A 24,101-nucleotide genomic window follows, 5' to 3' on the forward strand; every position below is an offset into this window, starting at 1 on the left:
TGCCGTGCAGCCACCGGTCAGACGCTCATGAGTGATAAATCTTAGGGAAGGCGTTGCCCATCTCGGGCCGTTCTGACCCCCATTCAGAGTTATTTGACCTTCTCCACTAAGGACGGAGATAGTGGTTCCTCAGGGCAAAAGGAAAACATCAGGGGAGTGGCGGGTTGCGAGCGGTGGGCGGCGTGCAGGGACTGGCGGGTGGTGGGAAGCGGCAGGCAGCGAATGGTGGGCGGCGAGTGTCAGAGAGCCAGAATGGCAGAGCGGCAGAGCAGCAGAAAGCAGAGCGGCAGAGCAGCAAAAAACAGACCGACAGAGCAGCAAAAAGCAGAGCGGCAGAGCAGCATTTCTCTGAGCTGCTCGTAGCTGCTGGTCATGCACCAAAACACTGTGATGCCAAACAAAAGGAAAAAAAGTATTTCTTGGAAGCTGAGGTGTGAGACATTGGTAACCTAGGCCCATTACAGCATCCCATAGTGTCCTTTCATCGTGCAAGACACTCCTGGAACTCTGGCTTTGGTTTGAAGTTTACTATCAGGGGGACACACTTCCAGAAGCAGAAGTTTCTGCTCTGATCTGTTGTCGATTTTAAAGAGTAGGAAGTGGTGATTCATGAAGTTCTTCCATCTTTAACTTCCTGATCCATTCAGGGTGTGGTCTGAGGACTCAAACATGATACAGTAGCTGATAATGACAATGACAATGATACAGTAGCTGGATGACATGATATTGACGTCAACCTTTTGTTGTTCATCAGCAAGTATTCCTGACAACATCTGGTTCAGCGTAATGATCATTCATTTGCTCTGCTCTATAAAGATCCATCATGGAAGCTTCATATCAAGGAGGAGAAATGAGCGACAGGTTGTTGTGTTGTGTTGTATTTGCTCTTTCATCCAGTTTTTGGTATTTGTTGTTTGTCTTGGAGATGGGAAACGTATCAATCAGCAGTTATGGTTTTCATGCACAGAAAAGAAGGCGGCTGCGTTGGGGCTGCACGTCTGCTTGGAGCGGTGCAGGTTCCAGTCTTAACCATGTTTAGCTTTTGTAAATTGCTCTTCCATGTCTTTACCTGTTTTTAGCGTTTTATTTCTATGCTTTTATCCCTCTTTGCTTTTTCTATAATGTATTTTATGTCTTATGTGAAGTGGTATGAATTTCTGTCGTGTGTTAAATGTGTCGTACTAATAACGTCACCTCGCCCGTCCTCTAAGAGGAACACATAGTGCATCAGTTTATCGTCACTTATGAAGGCAGAACATTCCACATGTTCTTCTGTTGAGCTCTTATTGAATGAGGACTATTTGGCATCATAAAGACATTGGTGCTGCTTGACCTCCCGCATTGCCAACTCAAATCCATATCTTATGTAAGCTGTGTGGGAGACGCTGAAGGTGTTTGAGTCTCGGTTCCTGGAAACGCTTCCTGTGATGTGATGTCCTCACGGGCGAGCGGCGTCTCGCTGTGCCGCTCGCGGCTCCTGCTCATGCTATTTGGAGAGCGGCAGCGCCGGTTTCACGGAAGTTTAAAGCTCTTTATTTGCTGGCGCTGAGCTCCGGGAGCGGAGGAATCAGCCTTCCTGTTCAAAACAACACCAGACGCTCTGAAACCGTCTGAGGGAGACATTGATATCTGGGAAGTTTGATGCAGCTTCTCACTCTTTAGCACTGTTTATTTATCACAGAATCACACAAACATACAGTATATGTACATATATATGTGTGTGTGTGTGTATATACAGTATATATATATATACACACACACACATATATATATATCTATATCTATCTATCTATCTATCTATCTATCTATCTATCTATCTATCTATCTATATATACACACATACTGCGGCCAGGCTGCAGCGGCGGCGGAAGGAGAAGGAGCGTCCTCAGCGTCGGTGCTTTGTGGTGCTTAGAAACGTCGCTAAACAGGAGCCGCGTCCCACTGGGTAACCAGCTCTGCGAATACTAGCGTACAGTAATACTGACACTAGAATAGAGGCAGAGAAGTACTCGGCTAAAAGAGTGTACGCTCCATCGCTCAGAGATGACAGCCGCTTCCGCCAGTTTATCGCGGGGTGAGAGGGATGAGCCGGCGGGAGGCGTCTCCTCCACCCAGAAGTGACACCACGGTAAATCTCTCAAATGGCCTTGTTGTGCCCGGCGTGGGCTGAGGCGGAGCCGCCCTCGCTCCAAGAGCCCAGACCTTCACGGTTGTCACAGTAAATAATCAATGAGAAAAACTCGACCTTAAACAAAAAAACAAAAAAACAACAAACTCTGGAGAACTTTTCCAAAATCACGGCGTTCGTCCTCAATCCCCCGTCTGGCTCCATTTCTGGAAACGACATCATGTCTGATTATATAAAAGCTAATAGGGTTAACAGATTTTCAGAAGAGGAAAAAAATAATACGTTAAATCTCGTTATATTTGTGGATTTATATTAAGAAGCTTTGTGTTAGTTGCTTTTGCTAGAGATATTGAGTTAATGGCAGTAAACTGATCGTACGTCCTTTTTCAAGACCGGTCCAGTAATATCACACCAGCGTTTGTATTATTCATTTATTCAGTTTATTTGTGTATTTGTTACTTTTACAAAAAGTTGGCGACATTTCTGCTCTGAGAGGTTTTGATGAAGGTTTGTGTTGCGATTGAAACGTCATCTTGGATTGACCTCAAAAGTCCTCTAGAGCCTGGACCTGGAGGTTTGGACCTGGAGGTTTGGACCTGGAGGTTTGGACCCGGGGAAGCGGCTCAGCGGTATTTCCCAGAAGCGGGTCCATTTGTGTTCAACCAGTGACATCATTTCCTGATCCTCAGAGGAGGAGAGGGGCTTTCAGTCATCTCCAAAAAGCATCCTCTCTTTGGTGAAGGTCATTGAAAAGCCTGAAAAGCAAACTTAACTTCATAGTAATTATGCAGTGTTGTTTGTACTGGAATGATTCATTCAAGTCAGGTCAAAGCTCCTTTTGCTTTAATGCTTGAAATATAACAAAGTGTGCAGAGGTTGCAGAGGTTGCAGCGGTTGCAGCGGTTGCAGCGGTTGCAGCGGTTGCAGCTGGTCTCTGGTCCCTGCTTGGAACCATCGCACCTTGGAGGTTGCATCTCTTCCTCCTTTATTTCCATTTTTCCACTTCTTCTTCCTCCCGCTCTCTTTTTTCTCTTTATTTAATCCTCTATTCAGATATTTACGGTGTCACACAAGCTGCTTTTAGCCAGAGGAGCTGCGGTGACTTTCAAGGCACGTGACTATGGAGTCTGGTCTCAAACTGGAAGATAGCCCTTTTGAAAAGTGTTTTGTTGTTTGTGGAGCGATGGACACGCCTGCTCTGCTCCATCTGTGTCATCTTTCACTCATCACGATCGAAACACATTTAACAATTTGAAATGCATTTGCAGATTGAATGTTCTTAGTCCCAAAGGAAACCAGCAGTGAAGGGATTTTCTATTGATTCCATGGAAATTGCACCATTATCCTTTTTTCCTACAAGTCAGTGTAAAAATAAGGGTTAAAAGGCTGTTGAACTGAAGCAGAAACCTCAAGAAAATCTAAATCCACAGGAACTCAGGACAAAGTCAGACACGTTGGAACGTGTGAAGAGGCTGTTGTGGTGAAAACTGGACACCGTCACTGCTGCATCTGTGACGGAATTATTTCAAATTAAAGTGAATTCGCTTCTGGACGGGAAGTACAGACCTATATCCTCTGTACCTCGTACCTCGTACCTCTGTAACTCTGTACCTCGTACCTCTGTACCTCCGTACCTGAACTTCACCTTCCCAGAAACCCAGTTTATCGCCTACCAGAACACGGATGTAAATATTTTAATAAAAATAAATAAAGAACACATCTGCGTTTTCTTGTATTTATAAAAAAAATACCAAATGTATTTCTATGATCTTTAAAATGTTGAATAACTTGCTTTTCAAAAATAATTTATTAAAAAAAATATATATCGATTTTATTTTCGATAACACAACTGTACCTCCGTCCCTCCGTCCCTCTGAAGCCCTGCAGCCATACGGCTGCCCAGAGGATCTGAGTGGTGCCCCCCACAGTCTTCCCACCGCTGATGCTTTCTGCCAGTTTGTCTTGACAGTTTCTCTCTCAAATCACAGCTTGGTCTGAAGTGTCTTTCTGACCAGACTGTGCACCGACCGCAGTGCAGAACTTTCTATTCATCGATTTATTTTTGGTTTTGTCACCAACCATCTTGCTCCTGGTTTAAAAAGCCTCCACTTCCTAATGCTGTGACTCACTCTTGGTTATCAGCGTCTGGTCGGAGCGGCGTTCTCTCCTTTCTGCTGTTTTCATCCCTCTCCGCCGTCCTCGCCAGACTTAATGTGTTTTTAGGGGGTTCGGCAGTTTTTATTCATTGCACAATAGTTATATTCTATTGCTAAAGAGTGTAACAAATACCCTCGAAACTGAATACACAGCACAATCAGTGGGATTAGCATAAAAACAATACCTCATTTACCGGCATCTGCACGGCCTTCATGGTGATGAGCCACTTTGGTTTTTCCTCCAGTGACTCTGTCTGTTCCAGGCGGCTTCACCTCCCTGCACCACCCTCCTGTACAACAGCACCTCCCACATTTATTATCAGGACAACATCCAGCTCCGGCCTCCAGGTGCTGTGCATTTAAATCAGCTGCACGTTGGATGTCGTGAGAGAAGAGATTCATTCACATCATGAACCACGTTTGATCAGGTTCCAACGGAGATGAAACTCTTTTTCTAAGTGACACCGAGAACAAATGACATTCTCATCAAAACACAAGCGACAAGATCCACCGTCCCCTTGACAAACAAACTGATAAATAGAATCGCAATTGTTGTGATGACTTTATAAGGACTTTATTAAAGAGCCATAATCACTCAGATGTTATTGGATGGTGGTATTTCTTCATTGGACTGTGTTCTGGTCAGTCTTAACACTATCAAGCCTTTCAGAATGTTTCATAAATGACTTCTAGGAACGTCCTCCACCCTCAGGGTGGATGTGAGTTCCCTTTTGAAAGGACGACCAGCCGTTCTGTCGATACACAAACTGCGCAGTCTGCCTCCACCATCTGCCTTTTCTCTTCTTTACAACAAGGCCCTGCGTCACTAAGCCAAGCCCCATTCTTCTCCCCCGCCCCCCCTGCCGAGCGGGGGGCGGCAGCTGGAGTCCACCAGACGTCCTTTCACTCCAAGCTGCTGTTGGTGAACTATGCAGATGTCCACTCACTCTTATTATTCCAGATCTGTGCTTTCATTGTCTCTAAATGTGTGATAACGGAAGGCAAACACTTTGGTTTCATCCCACGTTGCCGAGGTGAACCCAAGGCTGCGAGGTCACCACGTGGGAAACATTGTGAGAACAGACTCGTGCGATGACGTTTTCCGTCTCGGAGTTCTGTCTTTTCAGCGGATTCTTCTCTGTCGCATTCAGCACAAATCAGCGGGATTTGAAGGTGATCTGACGGACGTGGAGCCTGGGGAGTCAGTCAGCATGACACGGTGAAAGACGACAGGCAGTCTGAGACTCCCTACCGCGCCCGACGGAGGAGTCCGGGTTCAGGACTGATCTACTGGTGAGAAGTGACTTCCTCCTGATCTCCACAACAACAAGGTCAAAGGCTGTCGACTCCTTCAAAGCTTTGTCCTGATTCACGCATCATTCTTCAAAACACAGATGTGTTGGAACAGAACTGGGTCTGGTGTGGTCTGACTTCTTCTTCACCTTCTTCCTCTGGTCGGGGTCTCAGGAAGCTGCAGAATCCGTGACCAGGACAAGCCAGGATGGTTAAATGCAGAGGAACCATTTCACCGGCCACCACCAAAGCGTGTGTGTGTGTGTGTGCAAGCATGTGTTGTAGTGTAGTGTGGTGTGTTGCGTGACAAATAAAGACTGTTTCTTCTACCTACTTACTACCCACCCACCTACCAACGGCCCCGTCTGTACTGGACCTCATTACAGAAATTCAACAATATTCCTCCGTCTGTAACTGTGACGGTTTCAGTCACACTTTAACAGAAGTGTTAAAGGTGCAGTGTGTGGAGTTTAGTGGCATCTAGTGGTGAAGTTGTAGATCACAACCAACTGAATCAGCCAGAACTGAAATGAATGAAATAATAATATATCAGTCAAAACAGCACAGGCCTCACGTTGACGACCAGCACATGAACTACTGTGGTTATTGTGGTTACTGTGTTTGTGACGTTTTCATTTAAAAGTGTCAGTGTTGCGTTTAAAATGTTGTTTATCACTGACATCGTTCTAGTGATTAGTGATGCAAATACATTTCAATTCTTGTCTGAGACAAGTCAAATTCCAATCATCTCTGGGCTGAACACTGAAACACTGACACCAAGTATCTGTATTTCATTTCTACCTTCCTCATTTCTTCTGATGAGCAGTGGGTCACGGTGGAAACTTCAGGTTCCAGTTTGCAGGAACATTGTTCTCCGGCTGCGCTGAAATCAGCCCGATCAGCAGCTTCATGACGTCCCGACAAGAAAAGAGAATTCAGGGACGACGGTCAATCTGTTCCGCTGCGTCCGAGCGTCTCTTCGTCACGCTGCTCCGTCTCCTCGTTCACCGCACTGTCCTGTCTCCCCCCCCGACGTCACGTTGGAGTTTGCGGACAATGTCTGATTTGATGGTGGACGTGGCTAACTGCGTTACACTCCTCCTGTTGTAATTCCAATGAAAATGCATTTTTAAATCGAAATGCAACATCATTTCCCCCTCACATGAATTCACTGGGTGGCTCTTTAAAGGCTGCACCAGGCTGACATGTCGGCCGTTGGAAACGTTCATTCACTGTGACAGAAGATAAACCGCCTTTCTCACGGCATCTCCCCCTGGGGAGCACATGGTGATGCCACTGACGTGACGCATTATCAATAACCAGCTGAAGAGCAACAAAACAGGACTTATATATCGCATATTCAGCATTTTCAGTCGATCAACCCAACACCAAATATGCATATATGCATTTTCTATATATATTTTTTTGCTGTTTCAGTCAAATATTTCCTTTGCTCAAGTATTAGTTGCATCCTGGACGGTATGATCTCTTCTTGTCTTCCTGGCGTCTCTCCTTAGAACATCTCAGGTTCAGTGGAAAAGCTCGACGCTCATCCCGCTGCTTCTTGAGGAGAACATCACACCGTGGTGGAAGTGTATTGAAAAGCTCTTTCTTTTTTCCATAATTAAGAGCTTTTGAGCGTCTCCGGCTATTTTAATACCTTAGTTGGTCCCATAAATTTAAATATTTCTTCCACTCATCCATATGTATGAAGTGCACTCTTCCGTGCACGCTCATCTCTAGTTGAACGGCTACAGTGGTTTTCAAAAACTCATGTCACAGCACAACATATTGAAAGAAAGAAGAAGAAGAAACAGTCTTTAATTGTCACACGACACTCCACAACACATGCTTGCACACACACACACATGCACATGCTTGATGGTGGCCGGTGAAATGGCTCCTCTGCTTTTGACCCATCCTGGCTTGTCCTTCCTCCGGGGGCACAGCCAGGAGCAGTGGGCAGCGTACGTAGACGCGCCCGGGGACCAGGTGATAAGTGTCCATCGCTGGTCAGACCATGATGGGTGCATGTTTTTGGTGGGGGTCCTTACTGACGTGAGGTGGAGGAAACCCCATGTGAGCACGGGGAGAACATGCAAACTCCACACAGAAAGGCTCCTGTTTGGGAGATAACCCACCGGAGCACGGTGCCAACAGCGCCCCAGGTGGGAATCGAACCCAGGACCTTCTTGCTGTGAGGCAGCAGTGGAATGCACTGCACCACCATCCAGATTCCAGAATGTTGTTATGTCTGCAAGGAAAGCCTGTTAAAGTGCACATGAACCAGCAGGACGTGGTGACAAAACACCGTTCCAACATGATACTCGTCAGTCAGGTTGCGTCGGTGAAACGTGACAATGAAGAAGTCACTCAAGGTTCCTTTGGAAGCCGCTTGCCGCTGTTTGGTCTTTGTGATTTTGGAGAAGAAGTTTTGGCCAAATATAGCTGCATCCTGGAGAAAGCAGAGTGTGGAATCAGCTTCAGTTTCCTTAGTTCTGGCCCAGTTCCTGTTCCTGCCTCAGTCAGCATCACTTCAGTTCAGAGCATCTAACCAGGCCAACACAGTCTCTATGTCTTATCATATCATTTATGTTTGTCAAGATGTTGAGAAAAATGGTTGAGCGGACGTAGCGCAGGTGATGTAGAGGTGGAGTGGACTTCCTTGTCCCGCTCTTCTTCCTTTTGGAGTAAATCGGTCATTTTACCGTTCAGGGATTTGATGTTGATGTCGTCTGTGACATCATCATGGATTCAACATCAATTCCTGAGCTGATTGTCGTTAAATCAATGTAAAACTCCATCAAACTCATCCACCTCATCCATCAAACTCATCCACCTCATCCATCAAACTCATCCACCTCATCCACTCATCAAAAAATATGTTCTGTGCGTAAGCATTGAATTTAGGACGTTTGGAGTTGTCTTGCAGTAAATCTCTTGGTCCATTTGCTGTAAAATGAGATTCTGAACATGGATCTATAAGACAGAAAGTCATGTACTGAGCTACATGAAGCAGGAGGAGCTGTCTGAGGCTGCCGGGCGGAGCAGGGCGGAGCAGAGAGGCTCAGAGCCGCCTCCAGACCTCCTCGCGCCGGGACAAGCTGGTTCCACATCGCTGCCAGTTCACCGTTCCCATTGTTCCCGACGGCCCGGGAGCGATCGCTGTGCAGCGCTGAAACCAGCCAGAAAAAGGTGAAAAGCTGTTTGTCCCCTGAGGCGGGCGTGGCAGCGCTGGAACGGAAGCCCCGGGAAGACGCCATCGCCTCAATAAATGATTTACAGAAGCGAGGCTTTCAGAGTGGCTGGAGGAGGGTCGACGTGCGCCCTCATGAGACCCCGAAGCGGGTCCACAGTAAAGATGGCTTCCTATGGCCACAGGTGTAGAAGGAGAGCGGAGGTGGAGGGAGGACGAGCAGAGAGACAGGTTGACTCAGAGGAGCAGGGAGCCCTTTAAAGTGGCCGTGAACTTTTTTAAAACAATCAGTTCCCCAATTATAAATGCCTCATAATAATGAGTAGCACATCTCCCACCTGGTATAAGTCTTTGAGTCTAAAGTTTCTTCAGCTCTGCACAGCGTCACATTTCCTTGCGTCACGGCTGCTCTCGCATGTACCCAGACAGACCTCCGAGCGGTTGGAGGTCGGTGTTTCCGCTCCGCTCCTGCGGTGCTGCCTGTGTGTGTTTCTGGGGCATGGGGCTGTGTTGTGGCGGCGGCCTCCTGCAGCTCCTGCAGCTGGCGGAGCCTCGTGAGGCGTCCGGCTCCTGCATCGTGTCGCGTCTGTCGATCAGATTCTGGAGAGTGAAGGGAGCAGATGTTGAATGGCTTCAGCTGTTTTAGAAAATGCATTTTAAACACTTTTGTCTTGGACTTTATGCGGCTTCCTTTTGCCAAACACAGCAGGATGCTGGAATAAGTAAAAGTCTCAGTGGAACAGTGATTGCGGTGACAACTCCGTGGTCAAAGTGCCGCTCGACGGCTGAGACAGAAGCTTTTCGTTCCTCTTTAAAGGACGGCTGACCGTTCTTCAACCCAGGCCTCAAACGAGAGTCCCCCTCCTTGAAGCTGTGCTATAACGCAGTCCAATGGGGCAAACGTCTAAGCCTCAAAATGTGAAGTTTGAAAATGACCGTGAGTAAATAACGTCGTGGCTTCTAAAGCGCCGGTTGTGCCTTATTCCTGCAGATGTGGCCAAAGCTGCGGTTCAGCTTCCTTCAAACTGAAGCTCTAATCAGCGATCTGTGGAACGCTTTTAATTTGAAACGCTCCCACCGCCCGGCGGATCAGAGCCCTTTGTCCCAGGACAGATCAACACACTCCCACAGTGTGTGTGTGTGTGTGTGTGTGTGTGTGTGTGTGTGTGTGTGTGTGTGTGTGTGTGTGTGTGTGTGTGTGTGTGTGTGTGTGTGTGTGTGTGTGTGTGTGTGTGTGTGTGTGTGTGTGTGTGTGTGTGTAATTAGGGGAGAACAAACGTCTACCGGCTGAGGACAGTTTTTGAGTTTCAAGGACACTGGTTGTCTCAGCAGTTTGAACTAATTACCGTCTTCAGCTCCAACACGATGGGTTTTTATTCCCTGGATGTTTGTTAATATTCCTCTGCGCATGAAGCCATCTCTACGTTGTGTGTTGATCTGTTAAAGGACAGGTTTGTTATTTTTCAAACGGGGCCTTGTTAAAATGTTGGATCCATCATTTATAACTGATCAATGTGAATAAAATATCTACAAAACAAACTTTTACACACACACACACACACACACACACACACACACACACACACACACACACACACACACACACACACACACACACACACAGGTTTCCAGCGCCTCACTATAAAGTGATGCAATGTTTTATTAATGTCCTGGGTTCCTGCGCTGACATGGAGACGTTTTTAATGATTAATCTGAAAAGAAGGTTTTATTGTTCTGATCTGGACGTTTAATCCTGTTTGTAAATGGAACAGCTGCCTTTTCTCTGCAGCCCACGTGACCCCTCGGCTTTCCTAACTGAGGCTGTTAGCTTTAATGTCTAAATGGTCTTTATCTGCACTTACTGAGCGCTTTGCAAACACCAGAAATCTCAAACGACAGTACATGGAAGTGCATAAATTGGCTTAAGACTGAAATATTAATTGGCCAAGAGTGGGAAGCAGTTGCAGGGGCCGAAGGCGTTGCAGGCGCCATGGCCGCAGCAGGCGTTGCAAGCTATGCAGGTGCTGCCGGCGTTGCAGGCGCCTCAGCCGCTGCAGGAACCACAGTTGGTGCAGGTGCCTCAGCCGCTGCAGGAACCACAGTTGGTGCAGGTGCCTCAGCCGCCGCAGGCGTTAAAGGCGCCTGCAGGTGCCGCAGGCATTGCAGGCGCTTCAGGCGTTGCAGGTGCACAGGAGTTGCCGGTGCTGCAGGCGTTGCAGGTGCTTGAGGCGCCACAGGCATTGTAAGCATTGCAGGCGTGCAGAAGTTGCAGGTGCCTCAGGTCTTGCAGGCGTTGCAAAGCCTGAAAGCAGATGAAATGGAGGCTCTTCAATCAGGGACGTGGAAACTCTCGCTTCATGTGGAGTAAAATGTCAATATTAGGTTTTCAGCCAGGAGATCTTGTAATGTTTGTAATGTTATGGAACTGTTTGATGAATTGACCACAGAGCCATTTGAATGCAAGTCATTCATTTACAGTGTTCGTTGCTTATGGATGATCGGAGTTTATTTTTTAAGAACATGGGCGTGGCTCCGCTGCTTATCCTAAATCACCAGTGCATCCTGTTAATAATTGCCTTCCCTGAGTTATTAATGCAGAGTAAGTGCCAAAATAATTGTTTAAGTATTCCAAAGGTAAAATTCTGCTGCTCATATAATGATCATGATGATAATGATAATAATAATAATAATAGTAATAGTAATATTAACAATTAAAAAAAAAAAAAATTCAAGACCAATTTATGAAGTGCTTCACAAAGAACTTCCAATTAAAACAGAATAATGAAAAGAAGAAATAAAAGGTGTAAATACGCAGGTCAAATAAATAAACAAGCAGGTAAATCAGAAAATGACATCAATCAGAACTAAAAGTCTGTTTTAACAAAAGAGCGACTCCAACTCCTCTCCTGGTGATGAATCTCTAGTCAGTTGTCAAAGTTAAAGTGACAAAGTTAAATTGAAAAGCAAATTGCACTAAAATTTACACAAGGAAAAATAAATAAAAAAACCAAGCAGAGGGTCATGTGCAGAAGATCTCAATGTCAGTTTTCTTTCCCTGTCTGTTTGTTTGATTTCTGTTCTTTTTGATCAACCTTGGAATCAGTCAAATCTCATTTTCTCATCAATTATTAGTATGAATTATGAATCCAGCAGCAGCAGCAGCATCTCTGACAGCAGCTCCGTCCTGTGACCGGAGGACACTGTGATGGACGAGCAGGAAGTCCTCGTCCTCTGGCAGGACGGAAAGAAGCCGTTAGAAAGTCTTTCCTGCCGCGTTTTGGGCAGCACCTTTTCTGCTCCTCATTCGTTTGTTTCTCGCTTTCGGAAGATTCTGTCTCTGTGTCGGAGGAAGAGGGAAACCCAGTCGTGTTGCGTTGTCCGTGAGGACGGTCAGCGCACGTACCCACGCGTCCAGTGCGGCGCGTCAGACTGTTGGAGATGTTCTGCTGTCGGCAGTGACCTTCAACCCCCGTCATTAAGCACCATGGCCGACCTTGACGGACCTGTCCCCACAAGTTCCAGGAGCGGACACCAAGCAGAATGCCAACGGTGACAGCTTGACCCAGAGAGCCGTAGATCGGAGGGAGGGACGAAGGCCTCCTGACCTCCTCTTCCTCCTCTTCCGCTCAGAACCATGATGAGGTGAAGGGCCGTCGAGCTGCTGGCCCTCCGTGTGTGAGGGCCACGCCGCCTGTGGGGGACGCTCTCCGTTTGGATTGGAACCCCTCGTCCGGAGAATCAAAGTGACGAGGTAAAGATTAATTTACTGGACAAACGACCACCAGAAGGTTGGTGTCACCACCAGAGTTCAAAGCTCCTCCCTCCTCCCTGAGTCCCATCACTACCCGACAACCAGCGGCTCCGAGCGCGGGGCCGGCCGAGCCCCAGACGCCGTCCCAACCGGCTGAGTCCAGGACCGGCGGATGGAGACGCATGGCCTCAGCTGTCTGGGTGTCACAAGCTTTCCTGAAAAGTCCTCAATCTGATTTGTTGTGGATTTGTGGGATCGGGAACTGGAGGTGGAGAGGAATTCACAATTCCACCGACGCCACGTCCATGGAGGCTGAGATGTCGAACTACCGGATGCGTTCGGTCGGTACAGGTCGGTACGTTGGGATGCGAGGAAGTGGAACGTCGTCTTCTGGGACGATCAACTTCCTTTTAGCGTGTTGAGCTTCAACACCACATTGCGTAGAAACTCTTACCGTCCCGCAATGCATTGTGGGAGTGACTTGCTTGTCAGGTGCTTCTCCCGAACGATGTCATGACCGAGGACAGACGGTGGACTCGATTAGACGGACCAACCAATTTGTAAACCCGACGGCTGTTTTATCCTGCGAGTGAGCGGCTGCGTGAGATGTTCCAGGGACTCGGTTAAAGCCGCAGAGACAAGGATCAATAAAGTGTCACGTAATTGTTATTTCGCGGCTCTAAGTGGAACTCTGGTGTGAGCCGTTTGGAAGAGATTTGCGGCCGTGCTGCTCCAGCGAGTGTCCCCACCCGGCTCCTCTGGAGGAGTCCTGTTCCCCAGGCCCCCTCCCGGACGGGAAGCGGCGCGTTGCGCTGCCTCCCGGATGGGAAGCGGCGCGGCGCGGCGGCGGCAGACGTGGGCGTCCTGGAGGATTTCCAAGCAGGTTGACACATGAGAATGAGGTGGAGCTGCTGGGTTCATTACATTGCATTGATCAGACGCTTTTATCCAAAGCCACTTACAATTATTCAAACAGCGACGGACGCAGCCATCAGGAGCAATGAGGGGTTAAGTGTCTTGCTCAAGGACACTACAGCATGCTAGCAGGAGGAGCCTGGGATCCAACCAGCAACCTTTACATGACTAGACCACCAGCTCTACCGCCTAAGCTACCATCATGCAGCGGGGGGTTCAGCACAGCGTTCAGCAGCGTTTCAGAGCCTCAGGTCGTTCGTCTGCTCAGCTCAGCTTTCATTTCCGCTTTCAAGGAAAGCCGTCTGTCTGTCTGTCTGTCTGTCTGTCTGTCTGTCCGTTCGGCCGTTCGGCTTTTCTCTGCGCGTCTTTGAAGAAATCCCAGAGGGTTAGAGGATTTCCTGAAAGGTCATTTTGTGAGGGCGGCCCAGCAGCGCGCGTTGATGGAACCTTATTGTAATCAGCATTATGGCTGAAACGGAGGGAACATGGGCTGCCAAATAATCATGTTGGTGCCACCGTGCGACACACACGGTCTGATCAACCTGTGGTGGGTCAACCTCGGCAGAGGGTGTCTTGTGATAAATGGCCGAAACACCCAATGAAGTCAGGGCACACAACTGAAGATGTGTCGCATTGGTGGCACCTGTGCAAAAACTCACCCCACCCAAGATGACATTCCCAACCCTCTCAATTGTTGTGCTGAAAATTTAGGGATTTTAACAACTAGTCCTATGAAGAATCAATTTTTATGATTATTAAACCTTTTCTCCACTAAAGTTTTCTGGAAACCGAAAGACCCGTAGACACCAAACTGGGCTACAAACCGGTGTGATTTGTTGCGATGGTGGAGCAATAACAAAACTTTCGTCTGGTGCTATAGCTCCTGAACTCTTTGTGGTAGAAACCAAATTCTCCAACCAAATCAAAGGTTCCCTGGATCACGCTGAGTCAAAGAGCACAAGGTTTCCATTTCCGCTGTTTTTAATTTAACCCAAAACTGTTTTGTTTGTTTAGTGTTTTGGTATTTTCATCTTGAACCCTTTGCACACAGCACAGATAGATGATAGTGTATTAGAATCATATATTATTGATGAAAAAGCTGGTTTCTCTGCTGGTTTGAGCAGCGCGGGGAGCGATGGGCGCTGGGCGTCAGGGAGCATCTCAGCTGCTGTCGTCTCCTCGGCTCCGTTCCTTCCAGACTCTGCGGACGGCCCCGGCGGCGTTTTAATATTAGATGATTCCTGCATCTCTCCGGCTTATTGGATCCAAGCTGAACTCTGGATTCTCACGCTAGATGCTGGGGCAGTGTCTCGCCAGTTCCACATGGAACTGACTCCTGCTCCTTCAAAGTATTCATGAGGCAGAGCTGGCGCAGTTATGACATCATCAATTCTTAAGCTTCTTTCTTCCAATTTAAAGGCTATTTCAAACCAATCTCAGAAATGTCACGATAAATAGAATGTCAATTGAGTGAGTTTCCATCAGGGCTGTACCGAGTCTAATAGGATTGAGCAGTTTAATACCAATATTCAACTATTTGTTCTTTTATTTGTGAGTTATTTTTTAGATTCAGACTTTCTGGCGATAGGAAAATACTTTGGATTTCAGTGTTGATTTAGACCATGTTATCATAACCATTTTTGGGATTTAAACTCAATAAATACATCAAGACAGCGGCATCTGATGCCAGACAGATGATTTCATGGATGGATGGATTGATGGACTGCGGCATCGTGCAGGTTCATCAGAATCATGCGTCTGAATAACGCGACAGCGGCACACAGATATTTACGGTTTAACAAAAATATAAACTTATGATTTTGTTTTAAAGAGATGAAATGAGCGTCATTGTCCACTTCAAGTCCTGACGCAGCCTCGAGAATAACAAACGTCATCAAACGAGTAAAGCTGATGACATTGAGCGTTGAGCTGCGTCCCTGTTCTGTTCCCAACGTCTGCTCCTGTTGCAGCGCGACGCTAAAGGTCAGTTCCTGTTCGACCTGATCTGCCACCACCTCAACCTGCTGGAGAAGGACTACTTCGGAATCAGATACGTGGATCCAGACAAGCAGCGGGTGAGTAGAACGGGGGAGGATGGAGGGAGACAGTGGGGAGGGAGGATGGAGGGAGGCCAGGGGGAGGGAGGATGGGGGAGGGAGCGGGGAGGGAGGACAAAGGGAGATGCTGAGTCCAAGCGTCAGATTGTTTGTTGACTGCCAAAGCACTTTGTGAGAAGCTGGTTGAGTGGAGGAGCGTTCCTGTCCTCCCTCATTAACACCCCCTCCTCCCCCATCATGCCAAGCGGTGCTGCTCCTCCAGCTTGAAGCTGCTCCTCCAGCTTGAAGCTGCTCCTCCAGCTTGAAGCTGCTCCGTCTGCTTCATAAACGATTCACATCTTCTCAGATCAGCTCAGGACGGAGGCTGCTTCACCCGGACGCCGCTCAGGGCTATTCTGGGGAACTGTTACTGGGGGCAGGGGCAGATAGAGACCAGAGGTTTTGCTAGGGGTGGAGAGAGACGTGGGGGTGGAGATAGGGGTGGAGGATGAATCTGGGACTCAGAGCTTTGAAATCACAGAAACCGTGACGCCATAGCGCCGTACCGCTGTAACCCCTCCCTTCCCCACGTCTGTTAGGGTGGATGACGTGACAAAATGAAGAAATCACTCCATCAATGACACAAAGAGCTTTCCTGCAGAAATATTCACCATGAAATATTATATTTGAGCAAAGTTCAATCTGAATTTCTAACGAGTCCTCTCTGTTTGAACCCATTTCATCATGAATTCTTCACGTGTTTCCTGCCGTTGCTGACGCAGCACTGGTTGGAGTTCACCAAGTCCATCTCCAAGCAGATGAAATGTGAGTCCTCTGTGTTTCATACGCACGGATCATTCAGTGAAATCGTAAGAGTAATAACACTGATGAACACCTTGACACATGAGACCTTCACTGCCACTGAACCTGGAAAATAGAAATTAATTTGCTTGAAACCAGCGATGGAAACTCACGTGATTCACATGCTGTTTACAGTGAATGCATCCGATTGGTTTAAAATTCCCCTTCAATTTGGATGATATATGATTATATGACATTTTACAGAATGATTGTGATCAGCTGAAATAATAATAAATAACATAATAAATAATGACTATAATAGCCACAGATGTTTGATTTTGATAACGAATGCAGATTTGCATTCACGTGAGTTTTAGTGTCTGTGCCTCTGGAAATAAAATATGAATACTAAATTCAACTTTATTAATTATGAAAAATTCTAAATTGTAATACGGCTCATTTATAATAAAAATGCTCTATATTTCCCCTTTGATGTTTCATACTCATTCATTGCAAATGGAGTCTTTGTTTCTTTCCTCATGAATAGTTGGAGTGAGAGGACGGTTTGACTTTTTGACTTATGTCGTTCCTCTTTGTATTTTTTTTATTTTTTGATAATTCACTTTGTCCTGTTTTATGAAAGTTTCTTTATACACCAAGTTATTATTATGATTATTATGATTGTGTGTCCTGCAGCTCAGCCTCCGTTCACCATGTGTCTGAGGGTGAAGCTCTACCCTCCAGACCCCGCAGCTCTGAAGGAGGAGATCACCAGGTACCAGCGCCTCGTTTTCATCTGCATCTACAAGTGTCAAACAATATGATAAATATTTCAAGTGGCACATTCCTGAGTAGCAGGAACAAATACTTGCATCCCATAATTAAGAAAACAGCACCATAATGTGAAAGTCCGCTTTCAACATTGGGCTGAATCAAAAATATCAAAGTACTAAATTGAAACGATCTCGAGTATTAAAAGTAAAAGGACTCGTTCAATGCTGCTGTTGTATTTCAAAAAGTACTTTTAAATGTAGTGCTATAAGTTTTAAGTAAAAAAAAAAAAAAAGAAAGAAAAGTTAAACGTACAAAGTAGAGATACTTCAAATTAATACTGAAGTTCATATTTCTCAATTTAATATGGATTCGATTTGAAGGTTTTAATCTTTGTGCCGTCAGCACCGCGTGGCTCAGGGAAGCCTTTTTCCTGTTTTCAGTGAAACGTCTGCGTCCGTCGCGGGGGGGGGGCAGGACGGGACGGGACGGGGGGGGCAGGACGGGGGGGGGCAGGACAGGACGGGACGGGGGGGGTCAGGACGGGACAGGACGGGGGGGGCAGGACGGGGGGGGCAGGACAGGACGGGACGGGGGGGGCAGGACACGGGGGGGGCAGGATGGGGGGGGGGGGGGGGCAGCGCAGGAGAGGAGACGCAGGGGGATGAAGGACGCAGGAGAAGCTGCAGCTGCTGCCGTCGGTTCCAACCCCATCACCACAGCGCAGGGGTTGGAACCTTCACCCGGGAGAATCCCAGCTTCACCACGTGGAGGAGGAGGAGGAGGAGGAGTCCTGGGAGTGGAGCGGTTCTCCTTCTCCTCCACACATCTGTTTATTTGTAGGGAGGCAGAGGGTCCAGGATGGACAACCTCAGGTTCTGCATTTCTGGATCTCTTCTCAGGAGACACATTGAGCAACCTTGTGGTTGTGGAACAGGAACCGGTTCCTCTGAAGAACCTTCACAGCAGCAGCTCTCAGTCGTCACTGATTATTGAAAACGATTCCACCAATACTGGATAAATAAATCCACAGTTACTGTCAAAACATGACATGGTGTCTGTCTGTCTGTCTGTCTGTCTGTCTGTCTGTGTGTGTGTGTGATCCCTGATGCTTCTTCATTGATTTAAAACTGTTTATCTTCTTCTATGTTGTTGAATTACAAATGAGATCTGATCACATGATCTCACTCGTCCTCTCCTGCTTCAGGAGCCGTCGCTGGATTTAAACCTGGTTTGTTTTTGTGCAACTCGTTCGTTTTGAAGGGGAACACGCAGCCAAAACAAAACAAAACTCTTATTTCAGCAAAATCAAAAGGAAAGGAAGGAAATCGCCCAAAGGTGAAATGAAGCATTTTGCTGCTGGTTTGACAGCAAGAAGCCAGACGCCTCGAAATAAAGACGTATTTAGTTTCTATTTTATTGGGCGATAAACTGGACGTTGTACAGTTGTGTATAGAAGATTATTCAGCTGCCTAAATATCCATCTAATAACAATTCATTTAATTCTAGGGATTTTTATAAGTGAAAACAAAAATAATAATATTAACAATAATAACAATAGTAATAATAGTAATAATAAAAAATAGTAGTAATAATAGTAATAACAATATAATAATAATAAAAATTAATTACATTTCACTGCATATGTATAAAAGTATGTATATGTATGTGACGAATAAACCTCTTGAACCTTGAATCTAATAGTAATAATAGTAATAATAGTAATAATAGTAATAATAATAGTAATAATAGTAATATTAATATTAATAATATTGCTCTCCGCTCCTGAAAAATACATTGTGTTATTTTTTTTATTGGTTCATCTTTATTTTAAGCATACAATAGACTGTTTCATCAAATATGAAATATCACCAGTTGTGTTTCCATTTCTCTGTGTGACTGTGACGTGTGTGATGTGCTGCAGGTACCTGCTGTTCCTGCAGATCAAGCGCGACCTGTACCACGGGCGGCTGCTCTGCAAAACCTCCGATGCCGCCATGTTGGCCGCCTACATCCTGCAAGGTAGCGCTGACGTGGGGGGATGATTCACTGCTTCACCTGCTCCTCCTCCACAGTCACGTGCAAGAATGCGGCATTCTGGGAAATGATGCTCGGCTTTTGGGTTAAAGAACCTGATCAAGAGATCAGCTGCTCCTGAGTCGATTTCATAAATGACAACTCATGGAGTTTGTTTATAATCTGTAGTTTGTGCTTCAATCCTGACACACACACACACACACACACACACACACACACACACACACACACACACACACACACACACACACACACACACACACACACACACACACACACACACACACACACACACACACACACACACACACACACCTGCGTAGCAGGTTACCTCCTGAATATTTAATAACAACGTCATATGTGATAATGTCTGATAAACACATTTACGTTCCAGCTGAAATCGGAGACTATGACCCTGGGAAGCATCCGGAAGGTTACAGCTCAAAGTTCCAGTTCTTCCCCAAACACTCGGAGCGTCTGGAGAGACGCATCGCAGACATCCACAAGACGGAGCTGATGTGAGGTCGCATGCGCACGGGCGCACACACACACACACACACACACACACACACACACACACACACACACACACACACACACACACACACACACACACACACACACACACACACACACACACCACTTTGCTCCTCAAGGTCAAAGCAAATGACAAAGATCTGAAACATGTCACGTTAAAACCTTTTTTCTGCAGATACATACTTTTACTGTGTATTTTTACCTCTTTAGAAGAGCAATATTTACACTTTTCTGTCTGTATTTTAGTTTATCTTAATTTATTGAACTTACAAACTTACATTCACACTTTGTTTTGCACTCGATTTGAGAAATTTGAAATTTACGTTTCTGCACTGATGACACCATTGAATGGGAGCGAGACAGAGACAGGCAGAGAGAGAGACAGGCACAGTGAGACTCTGCTGCCCTCTAGTGACGCGTTCTGTCTGCACCAAAATTTAGATTTTTTTTTTTGGCTTTAGTAAATGTCTCTTGTTCTTAATTGACAATTGAAAGTCTGTTCATGACTGATTTTTGAACACAGAATATGAAATACTGTCCCAATTCAGTTCAATATTTTGGAATCCCAGAAGAAGAGGAACCATAGACCAAACCATAGAATTTGGATAGTGGGTTTTGTTTTTTGGTGGGCTTTAATAAATAAAAGAAAAGGAAAACAATCTCTGGGATTTCCTCATTTCCCTTTAAAACCTCTTCTCCGTTTTCCTCCAGAGGACAAACTCCGGAGACGTCGGAGCTGAACTTCCTGCAGAAAGCTCAGAGTCTGGAGACGTACGGGGTGGACCCTCACCCCTGCAAGGTGGGAGCCGCACCAGCCACATCCAGGGCCTTGGTCCGATCACATTCAGTCTCTGGATCAATGTTTTTATTGATTAGATCTGATCCCGTGTCCCTACTCGTGTCAGGGAGGTCACAGCGAAAGTAGTGTTGGACGTTCTCCAATTTAAACCACACAACAGTGAAATTTAACTATTAATCATTTAACTGGGGACCTCCTGGAAGGGTCTGCCAGGGGGTCCCCGCACCCCACGTTGAGAACCACTGGACTAAACTATACGTAAAACATTGTATGTGACTGTGTGCTGTTGGAACTTGCAGTGTATTTACTTTCTGGGTTGCAGGACGTGTCTGGGAACCCGGCGTTCCTCGCCTTCACACCGTTTGGTTTTGTCGTTCTTCAGGGAAACAAGAGAGTTCATTTCCTCAAGTGGTGAGTGAAGCTTCCCCGACAGGCACTGTGCAGACCAGCGCCGCCTGCTGGTGGAAGTCAGCACAAAGCATGCAGAGAGAATACTGATGTAGATTACTACTAGTTAGTATTAGTACTTTCAGGACGACGCTTTACATCACTAATTTAAAAATAATCCTGACTGAGCAGCAACACATTTAAATATGGTTAATAATATACTATATAAATGGAGCAAAATATTGAACGCCAACAAACCGCAAAACTTTTCTGTCCAGTTACAGTCGTAATAGAAGGATTTACCCATAATGCACCTGCTTGGTGTGTGGTCAGATATTTGTTTTGTCAGCGCACACGGCGACGCATGGCTTCCTGTGGCTGCTCATGAATATTTTATCCTTCTGTTGTTGGCGTTTCCCCGACAGGAACGAGGTGACCAAGCTGAAGTTCGAAGGGAAGACCTTCCATGTACATGCAAACCAGAAGGAGGTGAGAGACGCCGTGTCTGGAAGTGATGAGGGAGTCTCCCACGCATCAGTACCTAGATAAAAAAATGACATGGTTTGAAATTCATAGACACAATATAAAATGTGTTATTTCATATAGATCCTTTCTTCATCCCTGGAGGGAACTTTGTGTCACAGTAGCTCATATTAAATATAAAATAAAAGGCAATATACCATAGACAGTGATGGCATGAACAGTGGTGTGGAGTCCCTCGGTGTGTTTTATGGTCCTGCACTCTCATCCCAACGTGCAGGATAAAAAGATCATCCTGACGTACTTCGCGCCCACGCCCGAGGCCTGCAAGCACCTGTGGAAGTGCGGCGTGGAGAACCAGGCCTTCTACAAGTCAGTTCTGCGCCAGCCTCACGTTCTACCCGGGGCTGTGGAGTTTCTGTTATTACATCACCACCTGTTTCCACCCAATTTTAAGGGGAATTTTAAACCAATGCTAGAAACACAAGAAGCACAGCTGGGAGAGTTTATTGGAGTAGAAACAATCAACCCAAATGCAAGTAATGGAGGAGAAATCATTTTCGGTTTCACTGCTAAATTCCCTGTTTGCTACGTCACCGTGTTCTTTACGTGAGTGTGAAACAATCGAACTGTTGCTTTGAAGGCCCTGAGAGGAGCCCGGCGTGATGTGGAACCGATATGAGCAGCTCAACATGAATCATTAATGTTTCACTTACTGCGGCGATGCAAACATATCGGATCGCGCGGCACTCCAGGGAGACGTAGCGTCCCATCGTTCAAGGAGCTGGAAGGAAAAGGTTTCATGTAATGAGACATGGAAACATGGCCGTCGCCGTACTGAGGATTCCCGGAGCGGCAGGTCTAAATGCTCTACTGGTAGAGCTGGGTGGAGGTACTCTACCTCCCTTTAGCTCTAGAGGTGGAGGTAGAGTAGAGCTACTCTACCTCCTGCCCTACCTAAAGGGGGAAGAGCTAGCTCTACCTCTTGCTCTGGCAGTAGAGCAAGAGGTAGAGCCAGAGGGAGGTAGAGTACTTCTAGCTCTACCCCACCTTCCTCTACTCTAACTCCATCCCCTTAACCTCCACCTCTGTAAGATGTCAAACGAACCCTCACATCATTTTTCCTCTGTCTTCTCTCCGGTCTCAGGCTGGAGAAGTCCAGTCAGGTGCGCACTGTGTCCAGCAGCAACTTGTTCTTCAAGGGCAGTCGCTTCCGCTACAGGTAGGTAGAGTGTCCCTAGAGCCCCCCTAACCCTAGAGCCCCCCTACCCCTAACCCTAGAGCCCCCCTAACCATAACCCTAGAGCCCCCCTAACCCTAACCCTAGAGCCCCCCTAACCATAACCCTAGAGCCCCCCTAACCATAACCCTAGAGCCCCCCTAACCATAACCCTAGAGCCCCCCTAACCCTAGAGCCCCCCTAACCCTAGAGCCCCCCTAACCCTAGAGCCCCCCTAACCATAACCCTAGAGCCCCCCTAACCATAACCCTAGAGCCCCCCTAACCCTAACCCAATGCTGCAGCATCAAGCCCCCACAGCAAGCAGGGGGGATATGAAGGTGACGGAGAACACAAGGCTTCTTAAAAGTCATACTGTCTTACATTCAGTAGATCTGTTATAGATAAATAGTTCAACCCCAGGTGGATTGGACTTGTGTTTCTTTTCCCAGTCTAACTGGTCTTATCCTTCTATAGTGGGCGAGTGGCTAAAGAGGTGATGGAGCAGAGTGCCAAAATCAAACGTGAACCTCCAGAAATTCACAGGTAGAGTCCTCCATGTTGCTCTAGATCTACTAGACATTCTCCTGTTTCTTCCTGGCTGCTGTAAATGTCTTATTTTGTGCACAGAACCCTCATTCATAGTTATTCTGACTGTCGGAACCTTCCAGGGCTGGCCTGGTTCCAAGCAGGAGTTGTCCGTCCATTACCCATGGCCCTCGGCTGAGCAGCGTACCTCGAACACGTCGGAGAGCCGTCCACATCTCCATCATGGAGGGTAAGAGCAGAGCCTCGCTTTATGGTTTGACCCTGCGTCCAAGACAGAGTTAGTCTGCGAGTGGAGCAAATTCTTCACCCGTCAAGCCAAACCTTAATAATCATCAAGAACCTCTTCAAATGAGAAGAAAAGACGTAATGAGGACGGTGTTTATAGGGAGTGCGTTGCACAGGATTGATCCCGATTGGTTTTGGTTTATGAGATCGAAAAGTTATGGTAGTGCCTCCAGGCAGCAGAAAGGCCCCGCAGCTGCACGGACACCGCAGGGACAACCCACGTCCGCAAGGACATTCCGAGCCCAAAGCACCGCAGCTGAAGAAGAACCCTGAAACCACTGAGAGCCCACAGAGCAACATCCACAACGCAAGACAAACCCGACTACATTGTAGTTGCAGAGAAGGTACCTCTGCATGTGTGGTTCCCACCACCGTTCCCACTGTCGGCCATTTATTTCGAATTCAAGGCACACTTAACCAGCGAGGCTACCACAGCATTCTGCAGCCAAACACCATCACATGTGGGTTGCGCTCAATGGCACCGTCGTTCCTTTTTCAACGGGACAAAAACACACCTCCAGGCTGTGGAAAGTCTATTTGACCAAGAAGGAGAATGATGGAGCGCTGCCTCCGATGACCTGAAGCCAACTGAGATTGTTTGGGATGAGTTGGAGCACAGAGGGAAAGAAAAGTGCCCAGCACACGTGATCACTCCTTCAACACCTGGAAAAGCTGCTTGAGAGAATGCCAAGGGTGGCTACTTTTAAGAATCGAAAATATTTTCTGATTTGTTTTATACATTTTATTCTGTTACTTCATACT

At 46.7% G+C, this 24,101-nt stretch overlaps 1 protein-coding gene across 2 annotated transcripts in view; it reads left to right on the top strand.

The window, feature by feature from the left end:
* The window catches only part of frmd5a (FERM domain containing 5a), a gene marked incomplete at its 5' end in the record, with an annotated part of 48,827 nt that overhangs the window by 18,543 nt on the left and 6,183 nt on the right, over positions 1-24,101 (top strand). Inside the window, 12 exons of one of the 2 annotated variants that reach the window (XM_080001990.1) lie at positions 15,410-15,514; positions 16,258-16,300; positions 16,973-17,051; positions 18,972-19,069; positions 19,479-19,602; positions 20,333-20,420; positions 20,743-20,831; positions 21,233-21,296; positions 21,568-21,659; positions 22,435-22,509; positions 22,983-23,051; positions 23,177-23,283. In XM_080001990.1, the coding sequence (XP_079858116.1) occupies positions 15,410-15,514; positions 16,258-16,300; positions 16,973-17,051; positions 18,972-19,069; positions 19,479-19,602; positions 20,333-20,420; positions 20,743-20,831; positions 21,233-21,296; positions 21,568-21,659; positions 22,435-22,509; positions 22,983-23,051; positions 23,177-23,283 (1,033 nt within the window). The remainder of the gene's footprint in view (positions 1-15,409; positions 15,515-16,257; positions 16,301-16,972; positions 17,052-18,971; positions 19,070-19,478; positions 19,603-20,332; positions 20,421-20,742; positions 20,832-21,232; positions 21,297-21,567; positions 21,660-22,434; positions 22,510-22,982; positions 23,052-23,176; positions 23,284-24,101) is intronic. The other variant, XM_080001991.1, reaches the window with a different exon arrangement.

This window comes from Zeus faber (assembly GCF_960531495.2).
Source record: "Zeus faber genome assembly, chromosome: 6".
NCBI classification, from domain to species: Eukaryota; Metazoa; Chordata; class Actinopteri; order Zeiformes; family Zeidae; genus Zeus; species Zeus faber.